This window comes from Bos indicus, chromosome 25, assembly GCF_029378745.1.
Source record: "Bos indicus isolate NIAB-ARS_2022 breed Sahiwal x Tharparkar chromosome 25, NIAB-ARS_B.indTharparkar_mat_pri_1.0, whole genome shotgun sequence".
Taxonomy (NCBI): Eukaryota; Metazoa; Chordata; class Mammalia; order Artiodactyla; family Bovidae; genus Bos; species Bos indicus.
The window spans coordinates 38,082,897-38,108,843 of record NC_091784.1 but is presented as its reverse complement, the minus strand read 5'-3'; the positions used below and the strand labels follow the sequence as shown (position 1 = coordinate 38,108,843).

Sequence of the window (25,947 nt, the reverse complement as noted above, 5' to 3'; positions counted from 1 at the left end):
TAAGAGACACTGACTCCTGTCCTGCAAGATAAAGGTAAGTGGGCCAGGTGTGGACATGACATGACATGACAATGTTCCAGGCAGAAAGAACAGCAAGGGTCAAAGCCGGGAGACACGTGGGTGCCTAGAACCTCCTGAGACCCCACACCATCCGCCCATGCCACCTGGTGTCTGGCTGAGCGAACGCTGGGGGAAGGGCCACCTGCCGGTCATCCCTCTTGATGAGGCAGGGGGCAGGGATGGAGAGACCCTCCTGGACCACCTGGCCCAAGACCCACCACATTCAGGCGGCTGGGAGTCCGCTGTAACTTAAGGACCGGAAGCGGTCTGCGGTGGAAAGAGGGTCAGGAAGTGGGCCCTGGGAAGGGGCTGGACCAGCCGAGGGCGGCGCCTCCGTTTTGACGTGAGGACCCCGGCGGCGGGCAGGCGGCCCAGACTGCCCCTGATTGCCCACACGCCCCGCACATGAGGCGACCCGCGGCATCCGCTCCCGGACGGAGGTCTGGTCCCCGCTGGGAGGGGGCCCGAGGCCGACAGAGGCGGGCGCCCCTCGCCGAAGCTCCGTCTCCCCGACAGACAGGCGGAGAGCAGAGCATGCCTTCCGGACGGCCCGTGTGGGCGCGGCCCCAGGCCGGGAGGGAGGGCAGGCCCGGGGCTCCCCGCCCGCCGCCCGGCCCCGCCCCGTCCCCACGGGGCTGAGCCCGGAGGCCCCGCCCCCCGCCCACGAGGAAGTGGCCGCGCAGCGCGGCGCCCAGAGCCGGTTCGGCGCGTCGACTGCCCAGAGTCCGCGGCCGCGGCGCCCCGAGGTGAGGGGGGCGCGGGGGCAGCCCGGAAGGGCGGGATCGAGGGGAGCGCGGGGAGGGGGCGCGTGCAGGTGGGGAGGGCGTTGCGGGGGGGTCGCCAGGAGATGGGGGGCCGCGGGGAGCTCAGGGACGAGAAGGGGCACTGAGGGCCCCCCTGGACGTGAGCGGGCGCGCTCGGGGCGCGGGGTGCTGGCGGGTGAGCGACCTCCTTCGGGCGAGGGCGCCGCAGCGCTCCCCACACTCCGTGCCTTCGGGGCGCGCGGGTCCGCGCGTCCACCTCCGCGCCCGGCCGTCTCGGCCTCCCCTCTCTACCGTCCCCCCACCCCTGACTCTGCCCGGCCGTCGGTGGTCCCCGTTATTTCGAGCCGGAGGGCCCCCACGCCCAGTCACTTCCCCTCCATCCTTCAGCCTTCCGGGTTCCTCCAGCGGGTAAATGAGCTGGCGCCCCCGCCCGCCTCGCCCCTCCCCTCTCCCTCCTTCTCTCCCGGCCCCCAGCCCGCCCCCGACCCCGGGGCCAGGTCGAAGGGGTCCGATGCGGTGGGGGGTTGCCCGGGTCCGGAAGGCGGACCTCCTGAGCTCGCGGGCGCTGGACCGCCGCGTTCCGAGCGGCCCCTCTCTCTCCGGCGGCCCAGGGGCCGCGGCCAGGACTGGGGCAGGGCCGGGACCTCGGGGCGGCGACGGTGACACAGAGGTTTACTGGCATGAAGCAGCCTTAGCGGGCCCGGTGCAGTCGCGGAGCTGGAGGGCTCTCCGTTTCATCTGGGCTGTCCCGGGAACCCCTCCCGCCTGGCGGCCACTGCTACCCGGTGATTAAGAGCACCCTGGCTGGCAAGGTCTTCCAGACCAGAAGCTGCTAAGAGCGCCAGGGTCTTCCTTCACTGGCCACTGACCTTAGCAAGCCGCCTAACCGCCCTGGGCCACAACTTTACTTACCTGGAAAATGAGGAACTTTCAAGCTGGGAGGCTTACATGTGATCATGTGTGTAAGACACTTGGCAGCGTGCCAGACACACACACGGGCTAAATGTGGGCTGTTACTGTCCTTGCTTTTATTATAAGGCCTGCCTATAAGCTTATCACCTCTGAGATTTAGGGTCAGAATCCCACACGGTGCCATTTTAGGCTCTGGGTGACTTGGCGCAGTTTGCTTTTTGTCTGCATCCATTTCCTACTCTACAACATGAAGGTTAAAACAAACACTAGAAGAGTTCTTGGGCTTCTCTTAGGGCATACAAGAGAATGTATGTCAAAGTCCTGGGTAAATTCTGGGCATTTAAAGAAGCCAAGTAAATTAGTTACGTATGTGTATGTAATCCACATACATCTTATCCCAACGTGTTCGCTGTTTCTCTTTCCATGTTTGTAGTCATCTGCATTTTTCTGTCTTGTCACCATTATAAAGAGAGTTACTATGAACATGTTTGCTTTTAAAAAAAAAAAGGCAGTGGCTGTGTTTTTTAGCATTGAAATGAATTTATGCCACAAAAAAATGTTAACAATTTTTAAGTTCCTGTTAATGTTATTTTGTTCCATTTGTTTCCACCTGGTTGGTTTGGAATCAGATGTTACCAAACTGCCCTTCAGAGAGACTTACAAATCAGCAACAAATGAGAATTTCTCCATAGTCTTGCCAGCATTGAGTTTCATGTGTTTGGGGGTTTTGTTTGGTCTGTATTCTTTTAGCTAAAGTTTTATGGTGCCTTAGGATGATTTTCACTTGTCTTGCTTGACTTGACTTTGCCTGGCTTGTAAGACCTCAGCAGTGGAGTTGGGGAGGAGGGATCGGTTGGTCTGTTGGGGTGACTAGGGTTGTTCCACACACAACAGGAAGTTGAGTAACAGCTCAGCACCAGTGCAAAATGGCTTGCTGGCAGCTCCCTCGGGTGGCTGAGCTGGGTGGGGACTTCCCTGAGTGTCTGTAGAGCAGAGTTCTTTGCTCCAGGCAGCTCCTGCCTAGTTCAGCCTCAAATGCAGCCAAACCTCTGGATGCAGAAAAGGCCGGGCTGGCAAAGCTTCTCTGGAAGCAAGACAGGACGTACACCCAGTGCCTCGTCCAGCCCCAGCCTTTTCTGGACAGAGATGTGGGGAAGCATTGGCAGGGAGCACCCCGTCAGTATCGAGAGAATCGGGATGTGAACCCAGCGTGTAGGGAAGAGACGTGAGGCTTGAGACCCTTGGCTGAGCAGCTGGGAGCTTCACCTGGTTTGCTTTGCTTTGGAAGGGAGCTGTATTCTCCCCAGATCCTCACAGAGGACCTTTTAAATGAAAGATCCCCAAGCTTTTCTGATCATGGACCCTATCAGGAAAAAGCCTTGAGCACATACTCCCCAGTAAATATTTACAAGTTGCATATATGTACCAGTGAAATAATAGGGCTGGTCTGTAAGGAATAAACTAAGATAGATGTGATTCATTCATGCAATCACAGTCAAGGAATATTTACTGAGCACCTACTATGTGCTGGGCACTCTGATTGGTACTGGGGAAGCACTTACAAACAAAACAAATACCCCTGCGCCCATGGAGTGTATGTCCCCACCCTGGTATGTGGTCCTTGGCACCCCCTGCCTGGACACCCAAAGCTCCTCCAGCCTTCAGGCTGCTGTCCCTTCCCTGCACCCTCAAACCCCAGCCCTGGGTGATTCCCCCATCCATTCATCCTGAGCACCACCATATGCCAGACACGGGGGAAGTGCTACCTGAAGCACAGAAAGATCCTGGCTCCAGGTTGGTAGCGGGCAGCTTGGAGCCAGTGGGGTAGCGGTGGAGTAGGGGGAGTCTGTTGGGGTTTGGCCATGCTCCCCCAGACTCACTGTTTCCAGGGTGATGGGGGCATGGAGCACTAGTCATGGGGTCCCAGTTGCAATGCCATCCCCAGGGTCCTCTCCTCTCTCTTTGTCCTCGACAAGCAAGTGGGTCCACAGAGCTGGCTCAGAGGCAGGGTCACAGGGATAAGTGGGTAAGTGTCCCCGGGGCCATGGCCTCATCCCGCCTTAGTCTCCACCAGAAGGCAGCACTGCAGCATTGCCTTGTCCGCATCCTTGGGCAGAGCAGCCCCCAGGGCACTTTCCTCTGGGGTGACTGGCGAGCAGTGGCACCCACCCCCAGCCCCTTGGCAGGGCGGAGATTTCCCTGGGAATGATGAAGGCACAGTTCCTATGGCTGGTGGCCTGGTGTGAAGGCTGCTTTCCTGGGTCTGATCACACAGAATGATCCCCTGACCCAGGAGCCAGGAGGCTGAGCCCCAAGGCTACAGTGGCTGGAGAAGCCACACCCCTCCCTGGGCTCCCACTTCCTCAGTTGTAACATGTGGGGGTTGGGAGGCCCTGCTGGCTTCAACTGCTTTGCAGAAGTTATGAAAAAGGGGAAACACGTCTGTCTTCCTCTTTCCCACTCCTTTCAGCTGCACCCCCTCGCTGCTTTAAGGTGTGGGTTAGTAGACGAGGGAGTATCCCATCTGAATTTATACTGAGGTGTGACTCGCTGACAGGTGTGCTCTGAGCCTGCCTGTCCCACTGCGCTACCGTACCTCCCTCTCACACTGAGAAATTTTGGGTCCCAGGAAACAAATGGCCAGGGCTCCCCGAGTCCTCTCAGCTGTGTTATCTGTCCTCTGCAGACCCAACCTCTCCATCTTCATAGCCTGAAATCCTGAAATGTCACTAGACTGTTAGGAGTCCGACCCACAGGTCTGGACACTGTCACCAAGAGCCCACAAGGGCAGAGGTACCCGGCCACACAGCAGGACTGGGACAGAACCAGGAAGTCAGGTTCTGCTCTGAGTCCCCAGGACGCCTGGGGCTGCAGCCATGAGGCTTCTTTCCTTCTGGGCCACCTAGGGTGAAGGGCTCCAAGATGGTCAGCCTCCCCTGGAGTCAGGGCCAAGAAGAACACGGCTGGCGTTTGAAAGTGGGCATCTAACCTTATACCTCCACCCCCCACCACCACCACTGGTGACCTAGGGGAAAGTAGGGCAGATAAGCACAGCTTAGCGGACAGGCCTGGTGCACCCACCCTGCATCTTGGCATCTGCGGTGTAGACATGGATGACCCCCTGCCTGCCCAGCCCGGATGCAGCAGAAGCACTGGGGAAACCCCGTCTGGCCCGCTGACCTAGGCCTGTGGCTCCCAGGCACCACTTCCGGGGTCTTTACTGTACACAAAAGAGGCCTTATAAGGAGACAGAGGCTGGGGAGGCAGCTGCCCTGGGAGCTGCGTGTTCGTGTTTGTGTGTGCAAGGCTGAGCACACGTGTGTGTGTGGGAGCAGTCATGCGTGTGCAAGGCTAACCATGCACGAACGTGTGTGGCCTCAAGCCTGGCTGTGAGTGTCCACTTTCTTTCTTAGCAAAGGCTGCCCGAGGACCCACTGGGTCTGGGGCTGAGGGACCAGGTGGGCCCTGCCCCGTCCTGTCTGTGCACCTGTGCGCGCCTGGCCGCTGCTGCCTTGGGAAATTTGCAGGACTTCCTGCTATAAATTAAAGTGGGATTTGTGGTCGCTGAGCACCAGAGTCCCCAGCAGCACAGTGGGTGACACCGCAGCTCGATAGGCCCCAACTCAGCGCTGTTCCTCCCTCAGGGGTCTTGGCTGAGACCCCTGCTGGGGGCAGAGAGAGACCCCAGAGTTCCAGCAGCAGCCAGGGCCATCAGGGCTCAGGCCTGGGCTGAGAAGTGGCCTTCCCAGGGCCCAGCCTTGGGCCACAAACCTCCCGGTCAGATGGGGGAGGTGGCTGAAGGCCTGGGGACATCCAGACATGAGGGGGTGGGGGTGCTGCAGGTCTGGGCAGGTGGCCTCCCCCCCTAAACCACCGCCTCCACAGCCGTCATCTGGGGTTCAAGTTGAGAATACAGGAGGGCTTAGAGCTGGTGAATACAGAGCGCTCAGGAAATGTTGCTTGGCCTTTTTTTTTTTTTAACATTTAAAAAAATAACTTACTCAGGCTGGATGCTAATGGCAGTAAACAACTGTGTTCATCAAATATTTATCGAGCACTTATATGTGCCAAGCATTTAGGCGCCGGGGATTGCAGTGCGAACAAGATGGCCAGAAGTATATGTCTCCATCAAGCGAGTTACATTCCAGCAGGGGAAAAAGACACCGCAGAATAAAGGAGGACAATGCAACCTGTGCTCAGTAGGGTTATCTGAGGGGAAAACAAGGGACTTGAGAGTCCCTGGGACTGCAAGGAGATCCAACCAGTCCATCCTCAAGGAAATCAGTCCTGAATATTTATTGGAAGGACTGATGCTGAAGCTGAAACTCCAATACTTTGGCCACCTGATGTGAAGAGCTGACTCATTGGGAAAGACTGACCACGGGAGGATAAGGGGACAGCAGAGGATGAGATGGTTGGATGGCATCTCTGACACGATGGACATGAGTTTGAGTAGGCTCCGGGAGTTGGTGAAGGACAGGAAGGCCTGGTGTGCTGCAGTCCATGGGGTCGCAAAGAGTTGGACACAACTGAGCAACTGAACTGAACTGGGAGAGTTTGGGGCTGGGGCGGGCGGCAGCCTGGCTTAGAAAGTGGCCTTGGACCCAGACTTGAATGGCAGTGGGGAGGGCGGGAGCCATGTGGGCATCTGGGATAAGAGCTTTGAAGGCTGAGGGAACAGCCTATGCAAAGGCCTGAGGTGCGTGTGTCCAGGATCAGCCCCCGCTGGGAGGCCCACCCTACACAGGTGAAGCACGCCGAGGGCCAGCACATCCATTCTAGACCAAGAGTTGCTGTTTCATGAACACCTACTATGTGCCAGGCGTGATGTGTTGTCTTATTTCACCCTCTTAAATCTCCGGGAAAGCGGGGGAGGGCAGGATTCCTATTTCCATTTTGCAGATGTGGAAACCGAGGTTCAGAGAGGGCGAGTGACGTGCCGGGGTCACACAGCTGGCAAGCAGCGTGGCTGGGCTCCACCCAGGGCTCCCTGTGACTCTGGGAGGCTGAGGCGGGGAGGGAAGGGGTTCAAGTTCACTTTGGGTCTTTCCAGATGAGTAGGAGTTTGCTGGACAGAACGGGGGGAGCATTTGGCGGCATGGAGAGGGTTAGCACGTGGAACTGGCCTCCCAGGACCATCAGGCTTGACCTTCCCTGCAGAGGGAAAAGAGCACACGCGAAGGCCAGCAGGCCTGGCGTGCTCCTGGAGGGGGACGGCGCTCCACCCGCAGGGAAACTGAGGCACAGGTGATGACACCCTCCCCCGAGGCCAGAAGGGATGCTGACCTGCATTCCCTCCCTGTCTTGGGCACAGAAGCCAAGCAGCCATGGCCTATCACAGCTTCCTGGTGGAGCCCATCAGCTGCCACGCCTGGAACAAGGACCGCACCCGTGAGTCCCCGAGGCTCCCTGTGCCAGCTGCACCCCTGCTTCACCCCTGACCCTGAGATCCTGAGTGTCAGGAGAGAAGGGACCCCAAGCAGGGCAGCCAGGCGAGCGGGCCTTGAGGGTCAGAGACCAGAGGGCAGCCCCGCCTGTGCTGGGCACTACTGTGGGCGCAGGGCAGGTAGCCTGTCCTCTGCTCGTGAGGGTTTGGGGGTGGGAAATGTGGCCTGCAATGAAATGAGCTCCAAGGGAACAAGCAGAGTAAGGGGAAAGCGAAAGGGTGGCCCGTGAGGCCTTTCGGGGGAGGTGGCATTTGCACGGAGACCCGAAGGAAGTAAGGAAAGTCAGCATGCAAAGGAGGTGAAGGAAGTCAGCGTGCAAAGGCCAGGGTGGGTGCAGCGACCCCAAGGGTCATCAGGAACAGCCCAGAAACCGTGGCGGGAGCCTAGTATCCCCAGGGGGCAGAGCTGGGTGGGGGCGGGGGGAGGCAGGGAGAGCTGCGTGGCTGGAGCCTAGTATCCCCAGAGGGCAGAGCTGGGTGGGGGCGGGGGGAGGCAGGGAGAGCTGCAAGACTGCCTTAGGGATGTTGGGGGTAGTGGGCAGAGGTAAGGAGTGGCCAAGTCCTGGGGAGGTGTCCCAAGGAGGAGGCCGTCCAGCGGGACCTGAGGCAGAGGAGAGGCCAGTGACGAAGGACAAGGTACTGCCCAGGTGGCCCGTGAAGAGGGGGACTCGTGGCAGGGAAGGGGAGTCTGAGCACGTCCGCCCGTCTCTCCTGCAGAGATCGCTATCTGCCCCAACAACCACGAGGTGCACATCTATGAGAAGAGCGGGAACAAGTGGGTCCAGGTGCACGAACTCAAGGAGCACAACGGGCAGGTGACAGGTGGGTTGGGCTGCTGGGATCACCCTCTTGAACGAGGGCAGGGCAAGGCAGAGCCAGGCCGTCCACCTACTCTTAGGTAGGAGAGTTCGGGTTGCAAGCATTGATGAGAGAACCCTGATTCAGACTGGCTTAAGTTATAAAGCAGTTACATGGATGGGTTCATGTTACTGAAAAACACAGAAGTTTGAGGGCTTCAGGAAAGGCTTGATCCAGCACATCAGCATTACCAGGGACCCATTTCTATTTTTGTCTCTTGGCTTGGCCTTCCGGTGTGTTTACTGATAGCTGAGAGAGCTGTAACACCCCCAGTGAACTCTAGCAGCACTCCCTGATTCAATCCTGATTGTGACCTCGAAGCCCCTCTGTGGATACTGTCGAGCCACCTCTGCTTGGATGGCCCCAGCCTAGTCCTTCCTCCCACCCCACAGGCATTGACTGGGCCCCAGATAGTAACCGCATCGTGACCTGTGGCACAGACCGCAACGCCTACGTGTGGACGCTGAAGGGCCGCACGTGGAAGCCCACGCTTGTCATCCTGCGCATCAACCGTGCCGCTCGCTGTGTGCGCTGGGCCCCCAATGAGAAAAAGTTCGCTGTGGGCAGTGGCTCCCGTGTCATCTCCATCTGCTATTTCGAGCAGGAAAATGACTGGTGGGTGCCTGGGCAGGGTCAGAGTGGGTTTGGAGGGACCTGGGGCTTCAGACCAAGAGGTGGTGGGACAGGAGGGTCCCACAAAGCCACTGGGCGGGGAGTCAGGACCCTGTTCACAGGACCCAAGAAGGGTGTCCTCTCCAGCCCTTGGCAGTGAGGCGAAGGGCTCTCTGCACAGCGCCTGGCCCTCCCCCAGCCCCCCTCTAGTAATAAGGGTACAAGCCACACCAGGGCCGCCTCTGCGGGCATCACACTAAGCCCTGTACGCAGTGACCCTGCAGCTCCCCGGACTGGGCGTCTGCTACCATCCCTGGTGGTGGTGGTGGTTTAGTCGCTCAGTCGTGTCCAACTCTTGCGACCCCGTGGACTGTAGCCCGCCAGGATCCTCTATCCAGGGGATTCTCCAGGCAAGAATACTGGAGTGGGTTGCCATTTCCTTCTCCAGGGGCTCTTCCCAACACAGGAATATGAACCCGGGTCTCCCGCACCGCAGGCAGATTCTTTACCGACTGAGCTATGAGGGAAGCCCCGCTGCCATCCCCACTTTCCAGCAAAGCCCTGAGGCAAATCATCTGCCCACGGCACCAGCCGTCACGCTCCAGGGCCCACTCACGAGTTCCAGCCACGTCACGACCTTCTCCCCTGGGTCGCTGAGGCAGAGGCCGGGCAGGAGCTCGGACTGGGGTCCGAGAGACTCGAGTTCAGGTCCCACCCTGACCAGTGAGCAGACTTCTCCTTAACCTGGCGGCCCCAGGGTAGTTGCGAGGTTGAAAGGTGACCAGCATGGTGCTCCTATCCAGGGAGGGACCCAGCTGGCCTGGGCCCTTCCCTCCTGGGACCTCTGTGGTCTGCAGGGCCCAGTGGGAGCCTGGAGCCCGAGGCGCTGAGGTCCGAGGGCGCTCACCTGTCTGTCCCTCTCTCCCCTGACACCTGTGTGACCGCCGCCATGTCCAGGTGGGTGTGCAAGCACATCAAGAAGCCCATCCGCTCCACCGTCCTCAGCCTGGACTGGCACCCCAACAGCGTGCTCCTGGCCGCCGGCTCCTGCGACTTCAAATGCCGGTGAGAGTGGGGGCCCCGCCGTCAACACAGGATTCATCGGGGATCGGAGGGTGGTGGGGAGCCCTGTCACAAGAGCCCCGCCTTCCAGACCAGCTCTGCTGCCAGCGGGTGACCTGGGCCTCAGTCCAGCTTCTGTGAGGTTTTGCTCTTTGAAGGATTGTTCCTGGGTCCTCTGTCTGGCCTATGGGGAGTCTTAGAAGGACATATACCTTTGCCACTTTTTAATGTCAGCAGGATCCCTTTTCTAGGCCCTCCTGTCCTCATTAGAACCTCCCACTCGTTCAGCTTCCTGATTTCCATCTGAGGGAAAAAGAGTGGGTGTTTTTATTCACACTGAGATATAAATGACTGAGGCTGGAACGATCTCTGCCTTGTCATCTTAAGACCTGGAACACAGAGACTCCAACTGCCACTGGCTGTTTCTCATTTTGGGCCCAGCACCCCTGAGTCTCCCAAGGCCTCTGGCTCCCAGCTCCAGGCAAGATGGCCTGCGTTTCTGAATCGCCCCTGGGCCGTGAGGCTACAGCAGGCACCAGAGGCCCCGGGCACGGAGCGGATACGGTCCTGAGAGCTCCCAGGACTTGGAGCTGGGAGACGTCCTGGCCCCACTCCATTGCACAAGTGGGCACTGAGGCCCAGACTTCTCCAAGCATGAAGGCGCAGGTCGTGAAAAGCCAGCCCGGGTACCCACAAACTCAGCTAGGTGCTCTGGCCTCAACAGGCCAGTTTGGGAGAACGGGGCAGTGGGGGTTCCTTCTTGGGTCCCTCTCAGATCCCATCCATCCCCTTTTCTGCCTCTCCCGGCAGGATCTTCTCAGCCTACATCAAGGAGGTGGAGGAGCGGCCAGCACCCACCCCGTGGGGCTCCAAGATGCCGTTCGGGGAGCTGATGTTCGAGTCCAGCAGTAGCTGCGGCTGGGTGCATGGCGTCTGCTTCTCGGCCAACGGCAGTCGTGTAGCCTGGGTCAGCCACGACAGCACCGTGTGCCTGGCTGATGCTGACAAGAAGATGGCGTGAGTACGGGTCACCCGAGTTGGGGTGCGCCCCGGCACCGAGAACCAGGAGCCAGCGTGGCTGACATTGCGCTCTCTCTCTCAGCGTCGCGACTCTGGCCTCTGAAACGCTGCCGCTGCTGGCCGTCACCTTCATCACGGAGAGCAGTCTGGTGGCAGCGGTAAGGAGGGGGCCTGGGAGAGGGGCTGGTGACAGCAGGTCTCCCAGGGGCCCCAAGATGCCCAGGCAGCCCTCAATTTGTCCCCGCTTGTGCTTCTCCTGCCTCCCTCCCTCCCTCCCTCCCATCCATCCATCCATCCGTCCATCTATATCTCTATGCGGAATAGGTGGGGTTACACTGGGGTGACAACAAAAATTCCCAATGGCACCAACTGCAGTGGCCTAACACGGGAAATGTTTGCTTCTTGCTCACTTTGTTCGGTCTGGGTGCTGGGAGCGGGGCTCTGTCTCCCATCTGGAGACAGGGGAAGTGGGGAGATGTGCCCTGGGCCAGACCTTCCTGCTTTTACATTTTATTGGCCAATGGAAATGACAGGGCCACACCGCACTCAAAGAATGGGTGTTTGTGGTGGGCAGGGGCGGGTGGGGGTCCTACCGTGTGTCCAGAAAGGTGCCACTCTTCCTCCGTCCCTCCTGCCCAGCTCTGTCAAGTCTCTCTTCAGGCCTCAGCAAACTTACTGGGGTCCCGGAGGGATCAGGCCCACTTTGCCTAGGGAAGGGTCCCGTGTCTCCCCCAGAGCACATGTGACTGGATGGAGCGGGGCTGCTGGCCTCCCAGGGGAGTCCCAGACCAGCTTTCTCAACCGGATGCTGGCCTTGCGGGCAGAGGGGGCCGCTCTTAGGTGCTCAGCCCCAACATCTGGCCCCTGTTACTATAGCCGGGGTCCCTGAGCGGGCATTGGCTGCCTGGCGCTACACCCACGCCCTGCCTCCGGCTCCCCCTGGATTGGTGGCCAGGGGTGCCTTAGCCTTGCACCTCCCCCAGGGCCTGGGGTTCCCCTAGAGGAAAATGGGGGCGCTGCGCCTGCCCTGGCCAGTGCTCCAGTGGCACCCCGCCCTGCCCTTCGCCGCAGGGCCACGACTGCTTCCCGGTGCTCTTCACCTACGACAGCGCCGCGGGGAAGCTGAGCTTCGGTGGGCGGCTGGACGTGCCCAAGCAGAGCTCGCAGCGCGGCCTCACGGCCCGCGAGCGCTTCCAGAACCTCGACAAGAAGGCGAGCTCTGAGGGCAGCGCGGCGGCGGGCGCCGGCCTGGACTCGCTGCACAAGAACAGCGTCAGGTGGGGGCGGGGCCTGGGGGCGGGTCCACTTAGGAAGGCGGGTCCGTCTCTTCCGGCGGCGGGACTAGTATCAGGCGGTGGGCGAGCAGGCAGCCTCCCTCTGCGGCCCCGGGACGGTGTGGGACTGTCGCAGGGCCGGGTGTGCGGGTCTGGGGGGTGGCCGGGCAGCGACCCACGGACTCCTAGCGGGCGGGGCCTGAGCCTCAGCGGCTCTGGGGGTAGAACCTGGAGGGGAGGCGCGGAATGGAGAGTGTGGCAGCGGTCTCCTCGAAGAGCTAGGTGGGATCGGAGCGAGAGACCCTGAATCCTGCCAGCCGTGGGTGTCCGACCCGTGGCAGATGAGAGAGCACGGCCAGGCCTTGACCCTTGTCTGTTAAGCCCTCCTGTGGCCGCCGGGTCCCATGTCTTCAGACCAGACCGCTTTGCCTGCCTTCCAAGGCTCTCTGGAACTAGCCCCGCCTCCTCCCAGCCCCACCTTTGGCTGCTTCTCATCAACACCACCGTGTTGTCACTGACTCCCTGGGCGCACGTCCCCTGCCCACGCCGCCGTGTCCCTTGCACACAGGCTGCTGCTTGCCCCTAGAGCAGACTCGGGAGCCCTGTCCTCTGTGATCCTTCTCAGCTGGGCGCACACACCTCACAGAAGCGGGCTCCCCCAGCAGTCAGGGGGCTCCTGGAGGGCAGGGTGGGATCTGTAAAGCCCTCCTTCTCTTTGCAGCCAGATCTCGGTGCTGAGTGGGGGAAAGGCCAAGTGCTCGCAGTTTTGCACCACCGGCATGGACGGCGGCATGAGCATCTGGGACGTAAAGGTGAGGCCTGCCCTCCACCCCTGCCTCCCCCCAGGTCCCCAGGGCGGGCCCCCTACCCCCCACCTTCTCCCTGGCAGCCACCTGGACACTCCAGCCCTTCGTCCCTGCAGAAGGGCCCCTCAGTGGAGTGAGGACCCCTTGGCACCCTGTGCAGCACCTTCCTTCAGGGCTGGGATTCAAACCCAGATCGCCTGACCCCAAAGGTCAGGTTCTGTGTCTGGCACCAGGTCCCTGCGGGTGGTGGTGGGGTGTCTACAGGACAGCTGAGAACCAACCTGTCTGTCCTGCTTGTCTCCTCCCAGAGCCTGGAGTCTGCCCTGAAGGACCTCAAGATTGTATGACCTGCGAGCAGTGTGCTGCCCTTGGCCCAGGCTGAAGAAGCGGGTCGGGGAGGCTGAGGCCGCTTTGCTGAGTTTCTAGGGTACCGGGTGGGGTCCCCACCGGGGCTGTTCCCGCAGGAGGGGAGGGACGGGAGGCTGCTTCTTGGCTCTGGAAGGAACGATTGTCTTTTTCTTGAAGAAATGCTTTAATTGTAAAAACTGTTCTCAAAGCACTCGTGGTCATGAACTGCTTCAGAACATGAAGGTAATAAAAACGCAACTGTAGACACGCTGGCCTGTGTGTCTGGAGGAGGGGTCAGTCTGGGCAGGGCACTGGTAGCTTCCTGCCGTTTGCCAGCACAGCTGATCTTCACACAGAGGCGGCTCCCCTGTGGTTGCTTCCCGCCGCAGTCCAGCTTGGGAGCTGCCAGGGTCACTCACTCAGCAGTCAGATGCCAAGAGTGGTGACTCTACACTCTGGGCTGGTTCTGGGCTTTAAAGGAAATTACTGTTTCTCTATTTGATGTTTGAGGTTGGTTTCTAATAACTGCTCATTTTTTTAGGACCTATTTTACTGGGTTTTTTAAATCACATGGTTTTTAGTCTAGGTAATGCGTTACATCAATAGATCTTCTAACGGTGAACTAGGCCCACATTTACAGGAAAAATGGTACCTAAAGGTGGCTTCTCTCCCACTGTCCTGGGGCCTCTCTGTTCTCAGAATAACCTCTGGAGTTGGAGGACACCCACGGATTTTTTAAATCAGGAAATAAAAATCAGGCTATATGGTTTCCCATGTGCCTGTGTCATCAGCCGCATCTGACTCTGTGACCCCATGGATGGTAACCCTGTCCATGGACGGCTCCTCTGTCCATGGGATGTTTCAGGCAAGAGGACTGAATGCGGCTGCTATTTCCTTCTCCAGAGGCCCTTCCCACCCAGCAATCAGACCTGCATCTCTGGCATCTCCCACCTTGGCAACCAGGTTCTTTACCACTGCACCACCTGGGAAGCCCCCCAGCTCCCCATTATTCTTGAGCAAACCTGTGCCTGGCACCTGTTCACCACTCAGGAGGCTGCTGTTTGGGAAGTGGCGCCCCTTCCAGAGGGCTGGCCACATAGTAAGATAGGCACTGTGGTGGAACCCACGTGACTGAGCCAAGCCTGGGTTTCCCGACCGCCACCCACCGCGAACGAGGTAGTAACAAGTAAGGCCAAGCAGTAGTGCTGGGTGTTGGGTCGCTTCCTCCCAGCACTGAAATCCTGGGGCTGGCACCACCAGGGGACACCAGGAGGACAGGACTCAAACCTGTGCGCAGGCCCCGGCCCCTCTGGCTTAAGGTCCCTGGGTGGTTAAAGAAGAGACGGGTGGTTCCTGTATCCTGTGGTCCTTCCTGGCTCGGATGCCTGGGGTCCAGTCCCGGTACCCAGGACTGGTGGCACCGGAACCCCGTGGGGTGGGTCTGAGAGGGACACTGGGTCCTGCTGGGTGAAAACAGCTCAGGCATGGGGGCCCCCAAGAGCGACCACAGAACCAGGATTACGATAATGTCAAGTTTAATTTGCCAAATATACAAGTTGGATTTGTGGAGCGTGTTGTGCCTGGGTGCTGCACAGTAAACAGGTTTCTTGAAGTGATCTGTGGGCAAGGTTACGAACAGGCGAGGGCCTGGCCAGAGTAGGGGGCAGGGAGTGGGGTGGGAGGGGCAGGGGAAGCATCTGTCAGAGGGGACTGGCCGGGATGAGCCGTGACCCTCAGGGACCCATGGGCACGGGCTGCCAGCTGCCAGCCTCTCTGAGTGAGCACCCAGGGAACACAGACCGGGGAGGGGTGGGCAGACAGGCCATCACAAACTTGTCAGCCCCTACTGCAGCCCCAGCTGCCCCCTGCCCCGCAATCTACCAGACAAACGGAAGCTCCTCTTAACCTACCTCCCAGGTACCCCCCAACAAGGGTTCTGAATTCTAAAAACAGCCAAAACATTTGAATGGTTACATATGAAATGCTGTCCTGCATCTTTCTGTCTTAAAGATAGCAGCTGCCCCTCCCCCAGCCCCCCACCCACCATCCCCCCAAACGATTTCCGTGCCAAGATGAAGAGGAGGTCCCAGGCCATGGGGGGCTCCTCGCCACGAGGGGCTGCTGCAGCGGCGCCAGGGCACAGGGCGGGTGAGACGCAGCAGAGGTCCTGGCAGCACGGCCCAGTTCCCTGGTCTCTCCTCGCACAGGTTCTACTTGTTCAGGGAGAGAGACTGCATTCGTTTTCCTGACAAGGTTGCATCATCTTTTGCTGAGAAATAGGAAGAGAGAGAGTCACAAAAAGACGAAACCACCCTTCCACACACACAGCCCCGCACACCCCAGAATCAGCGAAATGTAGGTTCAGGAGGCCTCAGAGAACAGTCTGTGCAACTGGCTCAGCTGGCAGATGAGGAAGAGACCAAGAAGGGCCCTGCCTGACGCCCTCCCATGGAAGCCACTGGACCCACGTGTCCAGACATTCTTGCTGAGTTTGGGTGGTTTCCCCCCTCCACAAAGGCCCACCAACATGCAATCTACTGGGCAGATAGAAACTCTTCTTAGCCTGCTCCCAGAACTCTGTAATTCCAACCTCTCCCTGTGGCTTCTGAAGTCTGAAATCAGCAACATTCAAGCAGTCACACACGCAGCCCTTTCCTGCTTGGGGTTTGTGAAACAAGCGACTGATGGGCAGCTGAGATCACCTGGTATCTCCAACGTGGTGATAATGCCCTGGGGCATCTCTGCTGCTGCTGCTGCTAAGTCACTTCAGTTGTGTCCGACTCTGTGCGATCCCATAGACGGCAGCCCACCAGGCTCCCCCGTCCCTGGGATTCTCCTGGCAAGAACACTGGAGTGGGTTGCCATTTCCTTCTCCAATGCATGAAAGTGAAAAGTGAAAGTGAAGTCGCTCAGTCATGTCCGACTCTTCGCGACCCCATGGACTACAGCCTACCAGGCTCCTCCGTCCATGGGATTTTCCAGGCAAGAGTACTGGAGTGGGGTGCCATTGCCTTCTCCGGGGCATCTCTTGGCCTCTAGAATGCAGGACAGCAAGATTCCCAACACTCATGGCTCCCCCACAGATGGAGAAAGGAGTGCACAAGGCCAGAAGGTCCTGAGACAAACACTCCTTTAAACCAGACCAATTCCTCACAGCCAACCTGGCCTGGAAGAACCCTACCACCTTCGGCCCCACTGGAAGGAAGGCATGGGGAACAGGGACACCTGGGCCAGATTTCATCTGGGAAGCCCAGCCCACCACACCCTCCCAAGCCCCTGAGACATACAATGGTGATGCCAAGCAGGTCTCCTGGCTATACGAGGCACCAGAGACTTAGTGGAACCTTCTAGCCTCCAAAGTAGGTGCATTCTGAGGCCTCCCTCAAATGCTGTGGACATTGCTCTGCTGAGATTCCATTCTCCTGCTGCTGGACCCTTCCAGAATCCTGGGAGGTGGCAGGCAGGAACGCCCACCTCCATCTGACAGAAACACACACACACACACACAGCCTCCTGAGCAATCTGGCCCAAACCCACCTCACAGCAAGACATCGAAGTACAGGGCTTCACTCCATCCAGAGCCAGGGTCAGGCTGCCACGCCAGTGGCTCAGACTTACCTTTCCTCTCTTCTTCCTTCTTCCTGGCAGCCTCTTCCCGCTGTTTTCGGATGATCGCCAGCCGGGCAAGGTCAGCCTTGGCTTGCTCTGTCTTCCCCGCTAAATGCATCTTCATGTAACGCTCTTTCGCTTTCTGCTTCTCAATTTCTTCTCTGTTTGGGTAAAGGGGTGTCACAGGGGACATCTTCCCCACCAGTCAGCTGAGCCGGAGGCGGGAGCCAGAATCAAGGCCAAACACTGGGGCCGAGGCCCAAGTGGAGGAGGGGCTGTGGCCAAGTGGCCCCTCCCTGACAGACACTCACAAGCAAGTTAGTAAAGGCCGTCTGTCACTCTGCTACCTTGGGGGGTGGGCGGTCCTCAGTGGTGAGAAGGCAGTTGGAGGGGGAGGGTCTCAGGCAGCCTTCAGTCACACCCCAAGCTGGTGGGCCTTCCCCGTGGGGTTTACAGAGACCCTATTCAGCTCTCATGGGGTCAGCACAGCAAGGTGGATTTAAATCAAAGAGCACAATCAGGAGAGAAATCACGGTGGCTTTTCCTAGTGGCCCACAACCTCCTGTGAGGCCCCAGACACCACTAGGTAAGCATGAAAACAGAGACGAGCCATCTGCAGGGCACTTTAGCCCTCAGGTGCGAGCCTCACACCGCCCACAGGGAGCTCTCTGAAGCCTCGTTTTCATCTGAGACGAGAGAGGACTGGGCAACTGGTGGGTCTCCCGAAACTGCCCATCAGTACAGGCCCCCAACCCCACAGCCATGACGTCAAGGACAGACGCAGGACAGGAGGGTCTGATCAGGCTGGATAAGGGAGGTGACCCTGGAGCAGAGTGTCCTGAGGGAGGGGCTGTAGCATGTCCGCATCCCCAGGGATTACCTCAAGTGTAACGCTCAGGTCTGAATCTGCTGTTGCATTTTCCCTATGTTTCCACTGGTGAAAAAAACTCTTTTTTTTTTTTGTTCCCGAGAAACTTCTAAAGGGCCTTTGGGGAATGAGATCATATAGAAATAAACACCATAACTGGAGCCCCCATCCGGCCACTGGAGACCTCAGGGCCCAGAAGTGAGGGCAGAGGAGCTGGGGCCTCAGCCCCCAGCCGAAGCCACGAGGCTCAGAAGCAGCAGTTACCTCTCTCTCCGTGACAGTTCCTTGGGCCCGTCCAGGTCCAGCTGTGTGACTTTTTTGGTTGTCTGTGCCACCCGGTTGGGGTTTTCAATGTCGATGAGCCCTTCCACGCCTTTGCGCTTTTGCTAAGATAGGACAAGAAGCCGGACATTGGAGAAACTTGGTCCTGCAGTGCCCGAGGGCCACCCCCATCTCCACAGCCTGCCTGGACTAGAACAAACTGCTCCTCCCCAGGCCGTGTGACGCTCAGATCACACGGTCACGGTGGGAACAGAGCTCAGGCGTGTCTGCACCAGCCCAGGAGATGCAGCGGGAGTGCGGGTGACCAAGTCCAGCCTGTGCCGTGTCCAGGCCACCAGGGACTGTCACCCTAGTTTCACAGGCAGCAGAGCAGAGACACAATAAAATGCCTGACATCAACCAAGAAGTAGACAGGAGATGTGAACCCGAGCCCAATTTACAAGCTCTCAGCACAGAGGTACTCCCTCACTTAGAGCTCAGCCTCTGAAAGCCGTTTCCATGGAACCTCACGCCTGGCTGCTAGCCATGCTGGGTCCCCAGAGCAGTTGCTTGCGGGGAAGTGGGACCTGGGAACGAGCTCAATGTCTGCAGGTTTGGGAGGCGGACCTGCAGCTTGCACCTCCCAGCTGCCCAGGGAAAGTGTAGAAAGTAATGAGAGCACAAGTGCTTGATGCAACAGGTTTGATCAAAGTTTCAGGCCCTGTCAACCCAGCTGTTCTCTTTAAGAGACCAGGGAGAGTCTCCGGCCTTATCAGCCTGAAGGCGCCCGATCTCGGAAGAGACCAGGGAGAGAGCTTCCAAACACCTGTTCATCAGAGCACTGCACAGAGCTCCAGGTACCTCTACCCAACCGGTACGTGGACATACCTTACCTAGATACCTGACATCCCAAGTTTAACTCATCTAAAACAGAACTGCAGACTCAGCCCGTTCTTCCCCACAAGCCCGAGCAAGGCCTTGTTTCTCTTTCCCCTTAGTCCCACCACCCCAACCCCGGACAAATCCCAACGAGTTCATCTTTAAAACACAGCTTGAATCTGCCCACTTTTCTCCACTGCTAGGCTTCAGCAATATGTGAACCATGAACTTCCTGATGTTCAAGCTGGTTTTAGAAAAGGCAGAGGAACTAGAGATCAAATTGCCAACATCCGCTGGATCATGGAAAAAGCAAGAGAGTTCCAGAAAAACATCTATTTCTGCTTTATTGACTATGCCAAAGCCTTTGACTGTGTGGATCACAATCAACTGTGGACAATTCTGAAAGAGATGGGAATACCAGACCACCTGATCTGCCTCTTGAGAAATCTGTATGCAGGTCAGGAAGCAACAGTTAGAACTGGACATGGAACAACAGACTGGTTCCAAATAGGAAAAGGAGTACATCAAGGCTGTATATTGTCACCCTGCTTATTTAACTTCTATGCAGAGTACATCATGAGAAACGCTGGACTGGAAGAAACACAGCTGGAATCAAGATTGCCGGGAGAAATATCAGTCACCTCAGATATGCAGATGACACCACCCTTATGGCAGAAAGTGAAGAGGAACTCAAAAGCCTCTTGATGAAAGTCAAAGTGGAGAGTGAAAAAATTGGCTTAAAGCTCAACATTCAGAAAACGAAGATCATGGCATCCGGTCCCACCACTTCATGGGAAATAGATGGGGAAAGAGTGGAAACAGTATCAGACTTTATTTTTCTGGGCTCCAAAATCACTACAGATGGTGACTGCAGCCATGAAATTAAAAGACGATTACTCCTTGGAAGGAAAGTTATGACCAACCAAATAGCATATTCAGAAGCAGAGACATTACTTTGCCAACAAAGGTTCATCTAGTCATGGCTATGGTTTTCCCTGTGGTCATGTATGGATGTGAGAGTTGGACTGTGAAGAAGGCTGAACGCCGAAGAATTGATGCTTTTGAACTGTGGTGTTGGAGAAGACTCTTGAGTCCCTTGGACTGCAAGGAGATCCAACCAGTCCATTTTGAAGGAGATCAGCCCTGGGATTTCTTTGGAAGGAATGATGCTAAAGCTGAAACTCTAATACTTTGGCCACCTGATGTGAAGAGTTGACTCATTGGAAAAGACTCTGATGCTGGGAGGGATTGGGGGCAGGAGGAGAATGGGACGACAGAGAATGAGATGGCTGGATGGCATCACTGACTCGATGGAGGTGAGTCTGGGTGAACTCCGGGAGTTGGTGATGGACAGGGAGGCCTGGCATGCTGCGATTCATGGGGTCGCAAAGAGTCGGACACGACTGAGCGACTGATCTGATCTGATCTGACTGCCACCCCCTTAAGTCAAGTTACAATTTCTTGTCTGGATACCTGCTACCAGCTCTCGGCTTCTACACTCAACACTGTACAACTCACTGTGCAGATATAAGCAAATCTGGCCCGTATTCTTGCCTGGAGAATCCCATGGACTGAGGAGCCTGGCAGGCTGCAGTCCACAGGGTCACAAGAGGCAAACGTGACTAAAGTGACTAAGCACGCACGCACGCACCGGTGCTCTCTCGCCCACATCCCACTTTACCAGCTGCCCACTACCTGCTACGATTAAACCAAAACCCCTTCACAACCGCACACGTGCTGCCTTGCCAACTGCTCCTCCTCCATTCCTAACTCCACTTCTTACCCACCAAGTCACAGCCCCACTAGCCTCTCTGTTCCCTGGACCTGCCTAGGTTATTCCGACCCCCGGACTGCACTTGCTAACCTGGCTGCCTCAACGACTCAGCCAAACAATTTTCATGTGACTGGCTCCGCCTTGTTTTTCAGATCTCAGTTTAAAAGTCACCTTCTCACCACGCACCACTCCTCAATCATGTATCCTCAATCATGGATCATCTTATTCATGATATTTCTGGCTACCTGAAATTATACTGTTCACGGACTTCCTTATTGTCTCTATCTTATTTCAATGCAAACCCTTAAGTGTAAAGACTCTGTCTGCATGTACCATGGGGGCTGCGAAACCACTGATGAACATTTGCTGAATGGATGAGTCTAGAACCCAGGTCCCCATCAGACTCAGTACCTGGTAATCATCTTCTTCATCCTCGCTCTCATCTGAATCTAGGGATTTCTTCTCTTTTTTTGGGTCACCTGCAGCCCCATCTCCACCTTCTTCTCCTTGTTCCTCTTCTTCCTGTTTCAGAAATGGGCAATCTGAGGAATCAAAAGATGCAAACCAAACTCCCAAGACCATGATCCTCCCATCCCTCCTGCCCCAGATTGTGAACCTTGAGAAATTAAGCCCCCAGAAGGCTGGGACCAAGTATGGTAAGAGTCCTACTCTGCTGCGCTGGCCCCACGGGGGACCTGGGTCACAGGCAGCCTGTTCATTTGGCTCCACAGCCTAGAAGCCTTTCCCAAGCCTTTGCCAGGGATTGTGAACCAACCCCTCACACAGCCATACAAGGCCCTGCTCCTCTTTTCAGCCCAGGTGCCTGGGACCGCCTTGGTACACAGCTTGTCTCCCAGAGTCCACAGGACTTGGCTGTGGGGCTGGAAACCACTGTCCCGCTCGGTTTCCCTCCCACTGTCCCTGCTGCCACACGCAGCTGCCAGTTTGTACTCGTTTTCCCAGGCAAGCCTCCTCCCTCCCCCACTTTCCACTCCCACAGTCAGGGGCGGGTCAGTCACTCCAAACTGCCCACAAAGATGCCCTGCTGCGCCGCCTCCCTCTACCTTTCTTGCCTCCCTACTAGAAACATCCCTGACAAAAACCGTAAGCATTCCCACCCCCTTAGCTCCTGCCCAAACATCCTCCAAGGTCCTGCTCAGCCGCAGGCTGCTCCATCAGACCCTCCCCGACCGCGGCTTCTTCCTCACACGTCACACTTCAGTCATCTGCACTGACAGCTCCCTGTGGCCCTCATCCAGGTGAGGATCTAATGGTGTGGGAGGGTCACGGACACCAACGACGGAAACATGCTGTTTCCTGACAGTGGGCTGGACAAAGCACGGAGGGACAGAGGGACCTCCTAAGCTGAGACTGGAGGGGGAAGGGTGGGGAGCACCAGTGAGGGGAGCAGGCAGGAGGGGGTGCTAAGCACGGATGGCACTCTCGCCAGTGGCGGGAGGGGGAAGGCAGGGTGTCAAGTCCCAGCAGGGCTGGCGGAGGCCGGATCACACAAGGTGGGTGTGGAGTGCCCGCGCTGCAGATGTGCAGGGCCGTGGTAAGGGAGAGCCCCCACAACACAGGAGCAGGGACCCACTGCTGAGAAAACAAAGCTCTAAGTGGTCAACCAAAGGCCTGCCGCCTGCCGCCTGCCCCCTCCAACCACACCCCAGGTGTTGGCTTCCTCCAGAGGATGGGTGGTCCTTGCCCGGCCTCTCTAGGTGCCACCCTGGGCCACTGGAGTGGCCCCAAGAGTCGCGTACTCACCCGGGCCTTCTGCTTTTCAGCCTGGAGCTGCGCATCAATCTCCTCGGGGCTCGTGTATTGCCGGGCCCGGCCTTTGTGGCCTCCCTTTCTCCCTGCACAAGGACCGGAAGTTTAGGAAGGCAACAGGAAGGCAGCTAGCTCCCTTGATTGCCCTGAACTTCAGACTGTGTCCCGCTTGAGCTGCTCTCAGCAGAGGCTGCCGACCTCCCTTGCCCCTCACCAAGACCGCCCACCCACCTGTACCTCCCCCTCACCTGTTCAAAGGGACAAAAGAGGGGACATGTGATCACCTGATGCAGCCCCAAACCGCCTGCTGGATGCGGCTCCCACCACCGAGGCCTGAGGGGGGATCCGGGTGGGGGGCACCACAGGGAGGGACCCGCTAAGTCCCCTGGTCCCTTCATCCACACGCAGAGGACTCAGATGCAATCACGAGAAGGGGTAACCCTCACCCCTGCTGTCACTACAGTGCTCTTTATTTGCAATGCTCTGTCACAGCCAGGGGCTCATTTGAGTCCCAGATTAAACCTAAGGTGCACATCACGGCTGGTCACATTTTATAGACAAGGAGACTTAAAGCTAAAGCAGAGTGGTGAAGAGCACAAATGTTGGGGTCCAATCCCTGGGTTCAAATCTCAGCTCTACCACTTAATAGTTTTGTGACTTTGGGTAGGTACTTAATCTTTGAGTCTCAGTTTCCCCACCACATAGGATTGTTGTGAAGATGGACTTGTTAACGTATGTGAAGATGTTGGATCAGTGCTCGGCACTAGACGAGCACTACAAAGTAAGTTTGCTATAACTGTTACTCTTCTAGTGTGTATATATATTGGGTTGACCAAAAAGTTCAATCAGGTTTTTTGGTAAGATATTACATACCCACCCACCTCCCAATAATACCTGGTGTGGGGGGAAAAGAAAAAACAAAGCTACTGGTCACAATGACAATTTACTACAGATGCAGGGAATATAAGCTACTTAATAATTATTTAAGTGGTATTTATGGTAGAAAGGGAAAACTTAAAACCTATATGAGAAAACTTTCTGTGCTCGGAGTAGAAACACAATTGCCAAACAAAGGTAAAGTTGAAAATAAAACTGACTACCTTCTAAGAGTTAAAAATGTAACTAGCAATTTAAGTTCATCACAGAGAATCAGTCAATTTTATAGCCTGACTCTCTCAAACCAAGACACTAGACTGACCCCTGCCACAGGCTTCCCAGGTGGCTCAGTGGTCAAGAATCCACCTGCCAATGCAGGAGACACAAGAGACACAGGTTCGATCTCTGGATTATAAAAATCCCCTGGAGGAGGAAATGACAACATGCTCCAGTATTCTTGCCTGGAAAATTCCATGGAGAGGAGCCTGGCAGGCTACAGTACATGGGGTCGCAAAGAGTTGGACTCGACTGAGCACACACACACAAAGCCAACAGCCAGTTTCATAGCAGGGCGGCACCTTCTCAGCTATTCTGGAGGATGCTGGTGGCTGTGGCCTGGATCCATTTCACCTCTCCTGGAAGCTGCAGCCCACCTGGTTTCTCATGACCCTCTCACTGAGAGCAGAGAATCTATAATGAGGCAGCCAGAGCTGCTCTGAACTCCAGAGACAGCAGCAGAGATACTAGCCTCCTCTAATTTCCTAGACAGCAGCTGCAGAGCCATAATTGGGCTGCTACAGACCACACCACCCATTTTTAATGACTACCTGGGATTCCCAAGGGTGTCTCAGTCAAGGATCATCAAAGTCCTATTGTGAGAGATCAAGTTTGCCATCCAAAACCCCAACATTTCTTGCCCTCTTAATGGTCTAAGGAATAGAAACAGCTCAAAATTGACTACTACAGGCTCTGACCCTGCATGTCTGGCTATGGGACACTGATCTTAACTTGGTCTACAGTAACTTTTATTAGAAGCTCTCCACACCTTTGAAAATGTTTCACAGGTTTCATGACAAAGACAAGAGTTGGTCCTTGGCTCTTAGAGAATTTTACACTTTTACATCTTCATGTTCTCTCTTACTTTTCAAGCAAATTAACACCAGCAAAAATGTAAATGTTATCTGCCCATAAAGCTTTCACAAGCCAAAAGGCCAAGTCATTTAAACAAGTATCCCTATTTAGGATTTTCTAATTGTAACCGCCAACCTTGGCTCAAAGCACCTATTAAGTAGGGCTCTTAGAATTCTGGCACCAGAAGTGAAAGTTGCTCAGTCGTGTCTGACTCTTTGCGACCCCATGTACTACACAGTCCATGGAATTCTCCAGGCCAGAACACTGGAGTGGGTAGCTTTTCCCTTCTCCAGGAACTCTTCTCAACCCAGGGATCGAACCCAGGTTGGTACCCCTAATACCCCTCCTTTTGCAGAACATAAGACTGAGAGACACAGAGGAGACAAAGCTCTTCCTACCACAGAATAAACCACTAGAAAACTACGTTTAAAGAGATTCAGCTCTGAAAACCCCAGCATCTCTGGGAGCAGAGTCAGGAAGTCATTTAGGTTTGAAAAAGCTCCAAGCAGATCTTCCTGTGGGCTGAGACATCTTAACCAACATGTCACAGGAGAGACCAATATTAACTGAACACCTCTTCTGCGCCAGGAGTAGTCAGGCACGGCGAGGGCTCTATGTAAGACCCCGATCCCAACTCTCCAGGCTAAGGGTTATTAGCTAGGTGTTCCAGATGGGGAAAACAGGCTGGGAGAAGTTAAACAACTTGTTCAAGGCCATAAGGCTAGACAGTGTAGGGGAAGAGGATGGAGAACGGTGTACAAACGTACCGGGGACGCCATGGATTCTTTACTTTCTTGGCCAAGGAACTGGCAAAGTCTGAGGAGTAACAATAGATAATGCTTACTGGACACTCAGCGACTATTAACAGCATACAGCGCCCTCCACGTGGATCGCCTACTTCAAGACTCGCATCAGTATTATGAGGTAGATACAATCATACCCCTATACTTGCAAACACACAGGGAGGTTATGCGGCTGGCTCAAAGGCCCACGTCTAGCCGCTCGAAAAGGGCAGTCAAAGCTAGGTCGGCCAGGCTCAAGAGCATCCAGCTAGGTCGCAACAGGCAAGCCTAGCTCGCCCAGAGGCCGAGAAGGCCCACGTTTTACGCGCGAGGCAGGCGGGCCCGCCTCTGGCGCGGGACGCGGTGACTCAGTCCCCGGAGAGCCTGAAAGGGGTAGGAAACTCCAGACCCCCCCAGGCCGAGAGAACGCGCCCTAGATGGGCCATCCGGGTGGGCGAGGACCCAGAGCCTCCAAATCTCCTCAGCCCCCCGCGGGAGCGGCTCGAGGCCACTACTACGGTCCTCAGTTTCTCCAAGCGGGACAATTGGGCGTCGAGGCCCAGCCCAGGCCCTCAGGCGGAGCGGACGCTCTCCCTCCGAGTCGCTCTCTGAGGCGCCCGCGGGCTGACTGGACGGCGGGAGCCGGACTCGGGCCGCTCCTCGAGGCCCGCGGGCGACACGCGCCCGCCCCTCACCTCCTTTAGGCATCGCGGCTCCGGCGGCTGCGGCGGCGGCGCCTCGAGCTGACACCGGAACCGGAAATTCCTCGGGCTCGACTTCTTCCGCCAGGCCAGTTTCCCGCCCCCCCGCCCCGCCACCCGGGCCCTTCTCAGCG

At 56.8% G+C, this 25,947-nt stretch overlaps 2 protein-coding genes across 3 annotated transcripts; one reads left to right on the top strand and one right to left on the bottom strand.

Annotated features, from left to right (window-relative positions):
- Positions 1–654: 654 nt before the first annotated feature.
- On the top strand, positions 655–13,427 carry ARPC1B (actin related protein 2/3 complex subunit 1B). 2 transcript variants are annotated; one of them, XM_070780179.1, is made up of 10 exons: positions 657–806; positions 7,051–7,127; positions 7,900–8,004; positions 8,433–8,655; positions 9,610–9,717; positions 10,525–10,731; positions 10,817–10,892; positions 11,806–12,011; positions 12,730–12,820; positions 13,123–13,427. In XM_070780179.1, the coding sequence occupies exons 2-10, from the start codon at positions 7,064–7,066 to the stop codon at positions 13,159–13,161; spliced, it is 1,119 nt and encodes a 372-aa protein (XP_070636280.1). In that variant the 5' UTR covers positions 657–806; positions 7,051–7,063; the 3' UTR covers positions 13,162–13,427. The 2 variants fall into 2 exon arrangements, with proteins under 2 accessions (XP_070636281.1, XP_070636280.1); XM_070780180.1 differs by lacking the exon at positions 11,806–12,011 and having other exon boundaries at positions 655–806.
- A 1,253-nt stretch (positions 13,428–14,680) lies between these two features.
- On the bottom strand, positions 14,681–25,917 carry PDAP1 (PDGFA associated protein 1). The gene is made up of 6 exons (XM_019987102.2): positions 25,808–25,917; positions 22,318–22,409; positions 20,965–21,075; positions 17,904–18,025; positions 16,781–16,932; positions 14,681–15,431 (listed from the first exon to the last, which is right to left on the bottom strand). Exons 1-6 carry the CDS (start codon positions 25,818–25,820, stop codon positions 15,373–15,375), a joined length of 549 nt encoding a protein of 182 aa, XP_019842661.1. The 5' UTR covers positions 25,821–25,917; the 3' UTR covers positions 14,681–15,372.
- Between the last annotated feature and the right edge of the window lie 30 nt (positions 25,918–25,947).